General features: G+C 41.8%; 3 protein-coding genes across 3 annotated transcripts; 2 read left to right on the top strand and 1 right to left on the bottom strand.

Annotated features, from left to right (window-relative positions):
* Positions 1-44: 44 nt before the first annotated feature.
* On the bottom strand, positions 45-1,496 carry LOC310805600 (ubiquitin-ribosomal protein eL40 fusion protein). Its single transcript, XM_083671354.1, has 5 exons — positions 1,471-1,496; positions 915-1,026; positions 657-743; positions 435-537; positions 45-234 (listed from the first exon to the last, which is right to left on the bottom strand). Exons 2-5 carry the CDS (start codon positions 1,015-1,017, stop codon positions 141-143), a joined length of 387 nt encoding a protein of 128 aa, XP_083527480.1. The 5' UTR covers positions 1,018-1,026; positions 1,471-1,496; the 3' UTR covers positions 45-140.
* A 1,254-nt stretch (positions 1,497-2,750) lies between these two features.
* Positions 2,751-7,673, top strand: LOC310805811 (stabilizer of axonemal microtubules 5; the record flags this gene model as incomplete). The annotated part of the gene is made up of 8 exons (XM_083671617.1): positions 2,751-3,285; positions 4,187-4,293; positions 4,917-5,011; positions 5,159-5,259; positions 5,596-5,714; positions 6,252-6,441; positions 6,805-6,893; positions 7,533-7,673. The coding sequence occupies 8 exons, from the start codon at positions 2,751-2,753 to the stop codon at positions 7,671-7,673; spliced, it is 1,377 nt and encodes a 458-aa protein (XP_083527743.1).
* Positions 7,674-9,091: 1,418 nt separating this feature from the next.
* Positions 9,092-13,490, top strand: arrdc2 (arrestin domain containing 2). The gene is made up of 8 exons (XM_083671981.1): positions 9,092-9,489; positions 10,219-10,288; positions 10,473-10,620; positions 10,737-10,839; positions 10,947-11,203; positions 11,388-11,550; positions 11,670-11,824; positions 11,959-13,490. The coding sequence occupies exons 1-8, from the start codon at positions 9,216-9,218 to the stop codon at positions 12,010-12,012; spliced, it is 1,224 nt and encodes a 407-aa protein (XP_083528107.1). The 5' UTR covers positions 9,092-9,215; the 3' UTR covers positions 12,013-13,490.
* Positions 13,491-14,133: the final 643 nt, after the last annotated feature.

Genomic DNA, 14,133 nt, shown 5'->3' with positions numbered 1-14,133 from the left:
ACAGAATATGGCTTTGATAACCTGGCACATTAGGACAAACAAAATCAATGTCAGCCAAAGGCTTTTTTATTTTTTTACCATTTATTGAACAGATTACAATAGTTTTGAATCTCGCCCACGGAAAGCACCAATCCAACCATTTACTTCAGCTTCTTCTTGGGGCGCAGGTTGTTGGTGTGTCCACACTTCTTCTTGCGGCAGTTGACAGCACGAGGATGGAGACGTGCGTAGCACCTGCAACATAAAACAGGATCAATTAAAACTGTCCAATTTGGAGTGTCTATGTTGGAACTTAGTGCAATTGAGGGGACTGACAGTTAATCAATACCATCACAATTAACAATACAAAAACAAGGCCTCCAAATTTTGAAAAATAGTAATGAGGGCAGTCCTCATTCCGATTTCCTCTAATGTCAATGTATTCAGTTGCTTACTTGCGGCAGATCATCTTGTCACAATTGTACTTCTGGGCAAGCTGTCTCAGAGATGGCTCGATGATGCCTCCACGCAGACGTAGCACAAGATGCAGAGTGGACTCTGACAGGGGACAGCATCAGTTGAAGGTTAGTGCAGAGCATGCAAAGATTTCTCATGGGGTTCATCAAGCACAACCATTGCCATGACAGACACAATTTGATTGTAGTGTGTTCCCTTACCTTTCTGGATATTGTAGTCTGACAGTGTGCGCCCATCCTCAAGCTGTTTGCCAGCGAAGATCAGACGCTGCTGATCAGGAGGAATGCCTAAATTACAAAAAGTATGTTAGATATATAAATTTAACTCCTGACATGACAACTGCGTGCCTTCATGAGTTCTAAACTGAAAAGTCCACAGGGCATACTCTAAAGTGTACTACTGCTATGATTCCATTCCTACGTCATAGACATTGAAAATAATATATCTTGCCAACTTGCCTTCCTTATCCTGAATCTTTGCCTTGACATTTTCAATAGTGTCACTGGGCTCCACCTCAAGGGTGATAGTCTTCCCCGTCAACGTCTTCACGAAGATCTGCATCTTTGCGGGCTGTAAAGAGAAATTGACACATTAGCTAGCAAGTCAGCTAACCATGCATTGAATTGAATAACGTTACAAGGAAGTTGATCTGAGACATGCGCGTATTAACATAACTAGCTACAATACTATTTAATCTTTTCTTTCAGCAAATTGTTTTTGTCTTTAAACATATCAAAATTGGCACTCAACTACAAGCAAGCAGTGGCTGTAGCTAGCTGGCTATCAGTTAGCTAAAACCACTTCACTCAGCAAGGCCTGCTCTTGATCTGCCACATGCGCTGGAACTTGTGTTTCAACTATCATATTTAGTTTTTCCTCGTCTCTAATGTTACATCCAAAAGGTTTCATGGTACTCAATGTGGTAGCGGACAGACTCTAGTGTTTCTATGACATTATAAATATCTATTTTAGACGATTTCACTGAAAATGTTATGGACAAAAACGTGTACCCACCCGGCCGTTAGCTGAGGCTAAACGAAAAGGGGCTGAAAGAGGCGGAAGTTATATTACATCACGTCCTCCTCTGCCTCAGCAAGGAGATTGCCGTTTAAAGTAGACGAAACTAACCAAGTAGGCATATGCTACTTAAGTTTAGAATCTAGGCAAACATATTAAATAAACCTATAATGTATCAAGTAAATTACTCTTAATTTTTCACTCACTGAATAATTCACAGTAAATTCAAAGCCATTCACAGCCAACTCAAAACCAGCCACTTACTTTGACCGGGTGCTAGCAGGTAATTTAATTTTACTGCCATCTGCTGTTGTAAGTGTTCAACTGCGTGACTATAACTCCCCTTATGAGGTCACTACCTTACCTGTCAGGTGTGAGCAGTGCATACATGTTCCTAATAACAATCTTTGCCCAATGGCTGTCACACAGTACAGCTACAAATACTTCTTGATTTCTTGATCTTGATTCCATAATCTCTGTATGTCATATCTCTGATTAGCTGTATCACACCTGAATAAAACATATGTATGAGGATAGAATATAGTTTATATATCAACGCAGTTATGGAGCTGCCTAAGCAACCCCATGCCAGATATTTTGGAACCATGGTGACAAATGTTTCAAAACAACAAGCCATGTGTTGCATTGCTATACTGTGCAATGTGAGAATGTAAATTGATATAGTAAAGTCATCCACAAACCTGTTAAATTATACATAAAAAACACTTGAGGCAGGGACTCATGTCTGCTACAACTATTCAAGTGATGCTCTTGACTATGGAATGGGTAAGTGACTTTCATTGTCTCCCTTACATTACATTGCTTTCCCTTTGCAACTGACCTCAAACACACACAAAAGCACAAATAATCCTAATGGTTCAGAACAATAGAAATGGAATAGGAATGGTTTGAATCAATTGAATGGGTGAAAATGGGGATGTGTGTTCTGTCGTACTGAATGGTTGATAGGAAATAGGAGGTGGTACTTTAGTAGGTACTATGTTAAAATATGTTTTCATTTGTTTGTGAGATGTTAGGCTACTGTTCCATTCTACTGTTCCATGGTGATGGTTTGTTTTGCTCATATTTCATGTCATAGGCAACAGCATTGTGACATCACCCTCTTTTGCATGTTCTCACAGTTTCCATGGTGAGGCCACTGCAGTGGGCACTTTTTTCCATACATCTGAATAAGGGAGGTTGTTAGCCCTGACAGCAGAGATAAAGTAATGTAAACAGGGACACAACAAAGAGAGTAGTAAGAAAGGTGCTACTCAATGGCTGCTGTAAGCACACTAATTCAAGCTCCGCTCACTGGAAAGGACTTTCTCCGGTCTTCACACATCCCATTTTGGAGTAGTGATAATAGCGATGGACCTGACCAGACTTTTAAGACCACCTTCCAGAAGGACTTCACCTCCTACGCCACCTTTCCCAAGAGGGGCGCCATTCCTCGCCCTACCCCTGCCCAGGTTGAACACAAGGACCTTGGCTGGATCAAAGATTATCTAACGGAAGCAGTCAAGTCCTACTCCTACCACCCCAGGATAGAGATCAGTCGCACCCCTGCTTGGACCAAGCTTTGCACCAACTTCAAGATGCATACGGACCCCAGGCTTGTCAACTTCTTCACCACCCAGATGGATGGCTTCCAGCACCTGTCCTCAACCCACACTGCCCCTGGCCTCATCCGACCCGTCATGGCCATCAAGAAGAACCAGCAGGAGGAAAAGCTGCCAGAAACCACGCATAAGGCTATGTTCACTCCATACAATGTCTCTCCCATTGTAAAAGCTAAGGTCAAACATCTAGGTCAGTTTGGCTTTGTTATGTCTTTATGACAGTCCCATATGGTGGTGCATATCTTTGATGTCATTCTCAGCTTTTGGGTTTGTGAAATTATATTGATTTACGCATGCACATCTAGGCAATCTATCTAGTCACATGTGGTCTCAGGTTGTCAAATGTACAGTAATAGCTCTGAAGGAGGGGTTCACCAGGTTCACAACTCATACACTAGTTTTGAATTAACTTTTCTGCCAGGGTGTGCGCTTCAGTGAACCATCCACAATCTTTAAAACAGATGCTTTGTTTTCACTGTAATGTGTAACCTTGGAATTTTAAGAGTACTGCAAGGCTACACGAAACACCACTGAGAGAATCTTGTTTCTAGGTCAAATGATTATTGTCCCCCACGATAAAATCGGGGAGGGGACTATGATTCGGTCTCTGTCCGTTCGTATGTCACAAAATTCTGTCCGTTTCGGATGTCACATGACACCTCCGACACCACTGGGACAATTGGGATAGAATTTGGGTGAATGATACGTCTTGCCATACAAATAGATTTATATTTACAAAATCACACGTATTGGCCACATTTTGACGAAACTGGTGAAAGATGCGTCTTGCCATATAGATTGTTATAGAGTTTTGAGGTGACGCAATTTATCATTACATAGGTCATAATAGGGGCAAAGTGGAGATTTAGTAGCCTAATGCAGTAGGCAATGTTCGTTGTGGAAGAGTAAAACGTTTATGAATAAACATCTTGCTTCATTCACAGGCATCTCCCATCACTCTTTATGGAGAGGCGCTACATCATTTGTGGTGGACAACATGTTTACTGTACACTTGTTCTTCATAAATGTAGTTGCCTGTGAGAAATATATTGAGGTCAGATTGTGAAGTTGCCAATGTTCATGTGAGTCAGGAGGAGAACCCACCATCAAAGGGGACAGGGATGCTCACCACTTTGGCTCCCATCACATCGAGGTGTACCAAGGCCAGTGGAGCAACCCTTCTCAACCCATGGAGAAGGTAGCCTAGTATCCACTATGGCCATTTTACATTCACATTGACATTCATGTGTGTATTCTGAAATGTTTTTGTTTTCTGTTATTATAGGTCTGTATGATTTTTTCCTACGTTGATTGTTGCCATTAAGGCCTAAACTGGTCTTTGATAAGACACTGTCGAAATTAGACGAAATGTAAGTGTTTTGGCCTCAGTGTTTACTGAAAGTGTCTTTGTTTGTTGTCCTCCACGATGAAATAGAGGAGGGGACTATGGATCGGTCTCTGTCCGTTCATATGTCACACGCTTTATCTCCCACACCACTGGGACAATTTTGACGAAATTTGCGTGATTGATGCGTCGTGCAATACAGATGCAGCATTATCAAAATTACACTGATTGGCCCAATGTTGCTAAAACTATGGTGAAAGATGCATCTTGCCATAGAGATTGTGTAGGAGTTTCGAGGTGACACCGATTCATCTTGTGACGGCTAAATGCCATAGTAGCATGCAAAGAGGAGAGCGCACCTCAGAGCGCAACTTTAGGCCAATTGACTGTTTTGAAATAATATAATTTGTGGGGGACATGTTTACTGTACACTTATTTGTTATTTGTTTGTTTATTCTTTGTCTGCTGTGTAACAGCATTTCCACTCCTCTGTAACCATGGGAGACCCAAAGAAGGTACTGGAAACAGAAACCACCCATGATGTGTCTTTCAGCCACCCCGGCATCCATAGGTAGGTTATGCGACTTTACAGTATGTGTGTCAAAATGATCACCTCAGCATCTTGTAAACATGCCACATTTTCCTGTCATAGTAGGAAGTCCTTGACCAAATCATAACATTCAGTTATTTGTATCTGTCTAATATTTAATTGACACAGTCCAGTCAATGTGAAGGAACGTTTGAAGGTCAATCTTGGGGATTTCTCTGAAAACAAATGGACAACTACAATGTCGGATGCGTTTTGTGAGGCTAAGTCAGGTGTGTAGGCCTAAACCAAGGTTATTCATACATACTCAGAATCTGTTGAGAAAAGCTCAATTGTGTACTATATTATGGTCTACAACTGACTGACAATCCCTTAAGGCAAGCTTAAGTTAACAAGCTATTTATTGCAATACTGAATTATTTATAGGTCTATATTTCAACACCTTTGTGAAACACATTTTGATTGAGCATGCTTTTATTAGACTGCAATTTGTAACAAGTGCAATTGAGGCAGCCCATATAGAATGCTGTATTGTTTAATTTCCAAATGCTCCCCAGTGTGCCAGTTCTCCTGCTTGGCTAATTCCCTTTAATGGGCATGTTCCCCAGCCCCAGTGCTCCTGGTACAGAGGATAAAGACCCTCAGCTCTGTCCCCAGAGGGGACACTGATCTTGGACATAACCGTGAGAGTATGATGGCTACCACCAACGGCTTTTTCTTTTCTGAGGTGAAACTGAAACCTGTGAATTGACCTATCTATGGGATTTCAGTAAAGTCTACCAGGGAAGGCTGGTAGAGGCAGAAATTGGAAGACGGGGAGGAATGGTATCAAATATACATGGAATGGAATGTGTTTGATACCATTCCTCATTCCATTCCATGCTACCTCCACCAGCCTCCAAGAATGTTGCAGAAAGAGAGGGCAATAGAGAGAAAGAAAATAAAAGAGAGAAAGGAAAATGGCCATAACCTCTGTGGGCTAAGGTTAGGGTTAGGGTTTCTTGCTGCACAAGCCTACCTATTATATTCTATGTAGCTAGAATATAATGCAAAACATTACAGATATTGGTTGAAACCATACTGGTCAATGGTCTTTTGAACTTAAAATAAGTGTGTGATATTTTTGCGTCATACCTTCAGTGGCCCAACAGTTTTGGTGCCATTTTTACCCTACTTTTTTGGGACTTCCATACCCTTACCAACCTATTTGGACCCCCCCCCCCCCCCCCCCACACCCCCCCGCCCCCTTCCCACCTCCCACCAGGGAAACCACAGGGAGCGGCCAGTGCACGTGAGTGGGGCCAACATGAGGACCAGGAGCAACGTGGAGCTGGGCAGACCCAGTCTGGGAGGCTTGTTCTACAACACGGCTGCCCAGGAGCACTACCCCAGGAGGGATCGGGACCAAGCCAGACCATTCACCCACCTGCCTGGCCATGTGCTGGCTGGCCAAGGTGAGAGACAGAGAGAGCTTTGTAGCACTAAGATAATCTTTCGTCCATAGCCTACAATGGACTTGAGATTATCCTACTGCTATGTTCCTTGTAACATAATCAGAGTATGACATGATTCTTGGTGTGATGTAACATTGCTTCAATCTTGCTTCCATTGCTTGCATATCCCTTGCTAACATTGATTGGGTCTAGATGTGCTAACATTTTTGGCATGCGAATGATAGTCATTGGAGTAGGCTAAAGCACATACAGATCTGGAGCAGATACAGATACCAAATAAAACCATTAGATATAAAATTGTGTGTGCTCCAAACATACTGTGGTCATGGAGGTGTTCCGTTATGACGTTGTTATGATTCTCAGAGCCTGGAACAGCCTTGACTACAGTTCAAAGGGACTACCTCCCACTGAACAGCAAGAGACAGGACCTTAGCCCAAGACAGCTTCACCAGGTAGAGGATTTACACACTCTGCATTATTGTTGGTTTGTGTACAGAAGTTCTGTACCATTGAAAACCAACATCAATGGAGGCCAATTGCATCTCTCTAATTGCCTGTCAATGAACACCAGAAAGCAGTGTTGCAAGTTATTCAACATGTAAAAAGTTTCATTTTGTCCCTCAAGCTTAGAGTGTCATATGTCAATTCTTCAGTCAGAAGTCAGAATAGAGGGCTTTTTTGCAAAACATTTCACTATCCATATTAGTAGAGCATTTCCATGTTAATTTAAACACACATAGCATATGAGATGTCTTCTTTTTAAAATGCTTCTCAGATGTGGGCTGCTTCTGTCAGCACTGAGATAATGCAGACATCTCAGTATAGAGAACTAGTTGAAACTAAGACACCGGTTAATGTACACACAAGCTCTTTGACTCTTTCATGTGCACGCATCAGCAAGTCTGTCTCTAGCCTGTCTCAATCAGGCTTCTCTGTCTGTCTGTCTGTCTGTCTGTCTGTCTGTCTGTCTGTCTGTCTGTCTGTCTGTCTGTCTGTCTGTCTGTCTGTCTGTCTGTCTGTCTGTCTGTCTGTCTGTCTGTCTGTCTGTCTGTCTGTCTGTCTGTCTGTCTGTCTGTCCTGCCTGTCCATAGATCAAAGCCAGCCACATTACTGCTCCCTACAATCAACAACACTTCAGCACATCCCATAAGGAGGCTTTTGGACCGAAACCTCTCTCCAGGAACTGCTTGGACAACCCCCCTCGACAACATGTCAGCCACATGCCTTTTTAAAGACATATCAGTTGTCTTATTCTAACTCAATAAATACAACATTTAGTATCATTTAGAAGGTGTTTCATGATATGTTGGGGAAATGTGTCAAAATGTGACTTTTGTACCAGATACAGTATCTTTCTGTTAAAGTGTGTAGGCTTAGGTTAAAGGAGCAGTTCTTACCTAGACACTATGGAGCAACTGCTGGCCTCATATGTTGACTGTTATGCATTTACTATCCACACATGATAAAATAAATGTTGAAATGAAGGAATCAGGGCACCTTTTGGTGTCTCTCTCTGTCACGTCACCCCTGTGATTTGCATGTGTGTAGAGGAACTGTGGAAGAAACTAATCTCATCAAACTAAGATAAAAAAAAAAAAAAAGACCCAGATGTTTGCAGACCAGGCTTGAGTGAGAAATATCAAAGCCATATGTATGCCTTGCAATGGGATTTTCCTAGTTAAATAAAAAAAGTCTCTGGCTCTATCTGTCCATAGGACTGCATAGAGGAGGATGCTAGCTGACTGAATGCACCAAAGACTGGCAGTTTACCAAGATAGGTCAGTGTTTTGTATCCTGACTAATGTGAACTTGTATTGTTATTTATTCATTTTTCATTTAAAAAAACATCTCATCAGAACAGGGAGAAGTCGAAGGTCAGGGCCTATTGAAGTTAATTTGACAGTAGCCTACCGTTGCCACCAGGCGGCGGTTGTTCCATGACTAAGGGCAGCCTTGGCCAATAGGGTGTAATTGCAGACAGCAATTTGGGGCGTTGCAAGTGTCGCGTGCACACCACATGGAGGCGGTGCTGCACCCTCGCATACTTTCAGGAAACAAAGAAGTAAACAACTTTGTTTTTTGAGACACGATTTTAGCCCTGATATTGCAATCAAGGGGAACTTTAACAAAATGTTCCAAAGATATGCATACACTTGTGCATGCATTTAATGGGTTTCAAGTGACATGCATGTATGCAAATAGGTTTTTAAGTTATAATTGAACTGTACGGCTACTATTGTCTTTAACATCATCATCATCATCATAATGTTTGCCATGCAGTCAAAAACAGTGAAACGAAGTCTAACACAAAGTTTCATTATGGTACAACCGATGCATGCACTGCAACAAATGTATAGAAAGTAAAACAAAAAAATGAAATAAATACCTTTGCACAATAGCACAGTGTGTAACTATTTTGTTACTCAAAAAGTTTTACTAGGAGGACCTTTGTAGTTCTGGGGCATGCTCAGTAAGCCTGTTTTCGTCTAAGAACCTGTAACCATCAATCACCAGGCACTGTTTTCCCCGTTCTCTATCCACACCCAGGGAAGATGTTTATTAACATGGGCCTTGCATAACAAATTCGGAGCGCCCGCCCCTTTCACATCGTGCAAAAGGAGCTGTGGCAGTGTTCAGTCCTACAGCTGTGTTTTGCAAGTGTTGCGAGAAGGATATCAAGAGACTACTGAAACTCTCAGAGTTCTTTCACAACTTGAACACGGAGCAAGAAAATTATTAGAGAAGTACCGACTTTGGAACTAACAAGTGTCAAGATGATTTTCGACAAATTGAAAAAGTTTTACATCGTCTTTGACTCTCCTGAAATCGACTCCCCTCCCGTCTTCAGCAGTGGGGATGTGGTGTCTGGGAAAGTTGTTTTGGAGCTTACAAGGGAAAGCAAAGTGGAGTCGTTGAAGTTGCACGCCGAAGGTTTTGCTAAAGTGCATTGGACTGAGTCTCGTTCGGCAGGATCCAGTACTGCTTACACTCAAAACTACAGCGACGAAGTGGAATATCTCAACCGGAGAGAAGTGCTTCTGCAAGCAGGTTAGTCATTCACTCCATTCGTGAATGAAAACCATCAGGTCTCGTTTCATGCTTTGCGACTGGAAAAAACAAGTACTCTATGAATTTTTACTCGAGGAAAATATATATATTTTTTCACTTCACCAATTTATCCGAGGCAAAAGTTAACTCAGGGTCTTCTCAAATTAAGGTTATCGAAGTTTTCATTTGATTTCACTTGGAGAAAGTTATTATAAACAAAACACTTGACCCTGTCAAAGGATTTGACAGTTTTGTGCACAGAAATTACTATGTAGGCCTACTCTAAATCTGAAGCCAGACCCAAACTATATGACATATTGTGAGAAAAACACTATAGGAAATCTGCTTATGCCACAGCCATTTTTAGGTTCTGTTGTTTGACAAAAACGTTCTCAGCACAATGAAAGGGAACCACCCCTTAGTGCAAGCAGAGAAGGCCATGTGATTGTGCTCTTGTATTTGTGGTGACAAAGGAAACTGCATTGATAATAGCAATATAGACCATAGTTTCTCTTTCATTTGTATTGGTTATTAGTACAGTCATTTTATATATATGACTATATATATTTCTATTAGGCTGGTGCAATCTAATTTCCCCTGTGGTGATTAATTTAAGTATTATCTTATCTTCGTACATTGAAACACAACAAAATCATGAATTCATTAGGCAATGAATGAATTACAACTTTCATCAAATGATAAATTTTTGTCCTATTCATTCTTCCTCAGATAACGGAGAGCTAACCATCCTTTCTGCTGGAAGACATGCATTTCCATTCAGTTTCCAGTTGCCTGAAGAGTAAGTATCCTTTTTTCAAATCTAATGTCTTGATTACTGGGCTAGAGGGTGAGAGGGGTGTGTATTGTCATGTTAATTAAAGTGAAACTTACAACATGGAGCTATTGATATTGGCCTATTTTGCCTACATGTATTACTGAGAAACTGAGTTTCAACTAACTGTCAATGTGTTTTGGTCAATCAGAACACTGGTGACATCATTTGAAGGCAAGCATGGAAGCATCCGCTACTGGGTGAAGGTGAAGCTGCATCGGCCCTGGACTACAGTGAAGAAGATCAAGAAGGAGTTCACAGTCATCGAGCCCATTGACATAAACACACCAGCCTTACTGGTAAGCATAGAGAGAATGGCTATAATGTGTACACTATTCTGGCTGTAGTATGGCTTTCAAGTATACAATATCTTGAGATCCCAAGTCACTCATGCATTAAACATGTTTTATTTCAGGCCCCCCAGGCTGGCACTAAAGACAAGATGGCACGGGTGTGGTACCGCAACTTTGGACAAGTGTCCATAACTGCTAAGATCGATCGCAAAGGTTACACACCAGGTAAGAACCAACCATTTATTCGTAAGAACCCTTTAAATTGAAGATCTTGTTACTCTACATAACTATGAAAATACATAATCTCACAGCCTCTCTTCTTTATCTTCCAGGTGAGGTGATTCCTGTCTTTGCGGAGTTTGACAACTCCACCTCACGCTCAGTGGTGCCCAAGGCCTACATCACGCAGACACAGACATTCATTGCCCGGGGAACCATGAAGCAGAAGCGGGCGGTGGTTGCCACGCTGTGTGGGGATGTGGTGGGCGCCAGCCGCAGAGAGATATGGCATGGACGTGCCATTAAGATCCCACCCGTAGGGCCCTCAATTCTGCAGTGCCGGATCATCAAAGTTGAATACATGCTCAGGGTGAGTCCACTCTCCAGTCAGTATGCACTATACACTCTTAAAGCATTAATAGCACTTCATTACATGTACTTTCATGAGTATTACGAATATTTTGCATGATAATCTAAGCAGAGGTCAAATATTAGTGCCTAAGTAAGACTGTGTTACTGTAATTTTAAAAGCCCTCTCCCCCCCATCCCTCCAGGTATGTGTAGATGTCCCTGGGACCTCCAAGCTCTCCCTGGAGCTGCCCCTGGTCATGGGCACCATCCCCCTCCATCCCTTCGGCAGTCGCACTTCCAGTGTCAGTAGCCAGTACAGTGTGAACCTGGAGTGGCTCCGCATGGCCATCCCCGAGCAGCCTGAGCGTAAGTCTCTGTCTCACTGTAGCATGGCTCAGCGGTGTCATCCAGGCGTCGATACTGAGACCTATGGAAATGTGTGACCTAAGGAGAAACGGATGACTAATGTGTCTAATCTCTTACAGCTCCTCCTGACTACAGTGCTGTGGTGTCTGACGAGGAGGCTGAGCAGAATCTAATGGCCCATAGGCCCGAGGAGGACCTTAGTGGAATCCTGGAGCGCCCCCTCATGGCCTTTGTCCAAGAGTTCCGCTTCCGACCTCCTCCAATGTACAGCGAGGTGAGCTAGCATCCTCAGCCCTGCCCTCAGTTGGATTGCGCTGAAACTGAAATCTCTCATCAAATACTTGAGTCTAAGGTCCACTGTACCTTTTATTTTTTAAGCTTATACCTTTTTTTCTCTCATGCCCACAGGTCGACCCGAACCCTCAACCCCTCAACATGAGACCTCGTTGCATGACATGTTGAAACATGAGCCCCACCTGAGCGTCACTCGACGACCTGACTTAAACGAAGCAAGAGATTTGTCTTCTCCTGGATTACTCTCTCCGAAACTGGCACCCAGTCCCAAGACGTGGCTCCTGTTGTGGAGGGGGATTAGAGCGCCATTGAAAGGTTGGAAGAGGTGAAGGAGCTAACAGGACCTGTTGATGTGGGGGGAAGTCCTTTTAAAAAGAAAGAGGGACATGTTACGTTCAAGCAAAAGGAAATAACTTCTCCCATGGTTCCTGTTCCCCAAGTGATTCAGGCTCCGCATGAGGATGCTGAGCCGCAATGCCCCCAATCAATGATTCCCACACAAGAAATGTTTGCGTTTTAAGAAGTTTGGGAAATATTGGGGGAAGGATCACTTGATGTTTGTAAGAGGGAGAGTTGGAGTTGCAGATGATATTTAAGCCTTAAAGAATGCGTTGTGATATGTTCAGTGTTCATCAGCTCGCAAATTATCAGCTGGTACGGTGTGAAGAGAAACCTGCAACTGTCATCTGTAATACCCAACTCCCCCTTGCCTGGTAACATAGATGTCAGAACCTACATTATGTATTATGACTCAGACATGGTCCATGACTATTTCTACTATTAGTCAAGTAGATATTCAAGTAAACGCATATCTGAGATGTCATGGTTGGAAGCCGAATAATCGAGTCAGCAGGTTTAGATATTTAGTGAATGTTACATGTTACTACAGGTACAATATGGGTAACAATATGCAAAAGGGAAAACCATAAGCCTATAATATCTGCAAATTATATGACATTTTGCATCAAACTTTATGATGCAGTAGCAGTCCTCTGTAGAGGGGAGATGTTCAATGTATTCTGAAAGTTAATGGATGGAAAATAGTTGAATTATTTGCATGTGGATGAATTCAAGAGAAAAGTTGGTAGTGTGTTAATGCAAGGCCTACAGCACAAAGACGTTGTACACACAAATGTTAATGGACATGATCTTGTCTCAGAAAATGGCAGATGGCACTGGTTGTTATGACCCTTCATAACAGTGATAAAAGGATGAGAAGTTTGTGTTTGAAGCTGCAGAAGGCTCAAATGATTAGGCTAGCTTTAGGAGCTGCTATATAAGAGGAGAAGGAGGAAATATCTGAGCCATATCGTTTGTGCATTTAACCCAGATGCCTGGCTATGCCTTGATGTTTTAGAGCAGTCTGAACCTCCATGGAACATTTGCTCAGTGTTACATTAAGCCTTAAGTTGGAGATGCCACTTTAAAGTGTACAAAAGAACATTCCAAAAATGATGACCGAGGATCTTTCCTCATTTCCAAATAGTCAAAAGAGTAGCAACTTCAGGTCAGCAATGCAACTTTGATGTTGTGCGCAATGCACATTTGAAACTTAATGTATTTTATACAAATGCCATTATTGATTCACAGAACTTGCCAGTTTTTGTAATATTTTTTTTCAAATAAAAAACAAAAGATGAAATGGACATTTGGCTTTGTGCTTTCTGAATGGTTCTAATTTCTGCGATATCATGATGTATCTGGAAAGACAAATATTGTTATGATACATCATGTATAACTATTTAAATGTATACTCAAAAATAGAGGACTTCCCAAGGCATAACACTTCCCTTACTCAGAGTCAGCACATGAAAACATTAATTACAATCTGTGAAGTGGTAGTGGTGTGTATTTTTACATTGTACAAATGCATGATTTTGCTTTTCTGACTATTCTGGCAGTCTTTGCCAGATAATCTTACAGAACTTTGAGTCTTGCAAAAATATTTTGAACATACAAGTACAGGATAAATGTGCATCTGAATTCTCAAAACTATTTAAAAATATATTTTTACTACTACCGAGTATGTAAATGCCCATGTGTTATATACAGCTTCACATACTGTATAGTATACCTGAATAATAAGTGAATGGTTCTCAGTGTGGAAGATGCTGTCTGTCAATACTTTACCTTACAATTCATCAATATTATACGCACTTGTTGTTTTAATAATGGCCTTTAGACCAAAAAAGTTTGTATCGACTTTTTGGAGGTGGCTGTGTGGTGTTTACATTATACTGTGCAGTAAGTTCCTTAACTGCCATTAGTCCTACTATGTGTAGTAAGAGT

The sequence above is a fragment of the Argentina silus genome (genome assembly GCF_951799395.1).
Source record: "Argentina silus genome assembly, chromosome: 6".
In the NCBI taxonomy this organism is placed as follows: Eukaryota; Metazoa; Chordata; class Actinopteri; order Argentiniformes; family Argentinidae; genus Argentina; species Argentina silus.
The sequence above is the reverse complement of the archived record's forward strand: the minus strand, read 5'-3'. Positions and strand labels throughout refer to the sequence as shown.

What these genes read in the sequence shown, in the direction of transcription:
- LOC310805600 (XM_083671354.1), bottom strand. Translation starts at nt 1,017, where the DNA reads ATGCAGATCTTCGTGAAGACGTTGACGGGGAAGACTATCACCCTTGAG. An exon ending in AAAGATTCAGGATAAGGAAG is followed by an intron (nt 744 to 914) that starts GCAAGTTGGCAA and finishes TTTGTAATTTAG; the next exon opens with GCATTCCTCCTGATCAGCAG. An exon ending in AGACTACAATATCCAGAAAG is followed by an intron (nt 538 to 656) that starts GTAAGGGAACAC and finishes GTCCCCTGTCAG; the next exon opens with AGTCCACTCTGCATCTTGTG.
- arrdc2 (XM_083671981.1), top strand. Translation starts at nt 9,216, where the DNA reads ATGATTTTCGACAAATTGAAAAAGTTTTACATCGTCTTTGACTCTCCT. An exon ending in TCGCAAAGGTTACACACCAG is followed by an intron (nt 10,840 to 10,946) that starts GTAAGAACCAAC and finishes TTTATCTTCCAG; the next exon opens with GTGAGGTGATTCCTGTCTTT. An exon ending in CATCCCCGAGCAGCCTGAGC is followed by an intron (nt 11,551 to 11,669) that starts GTAAGTCTCTGT and finishes AATCTCTTACAG; the next exon opens with CTCCTCCTGACTACAGTGCT.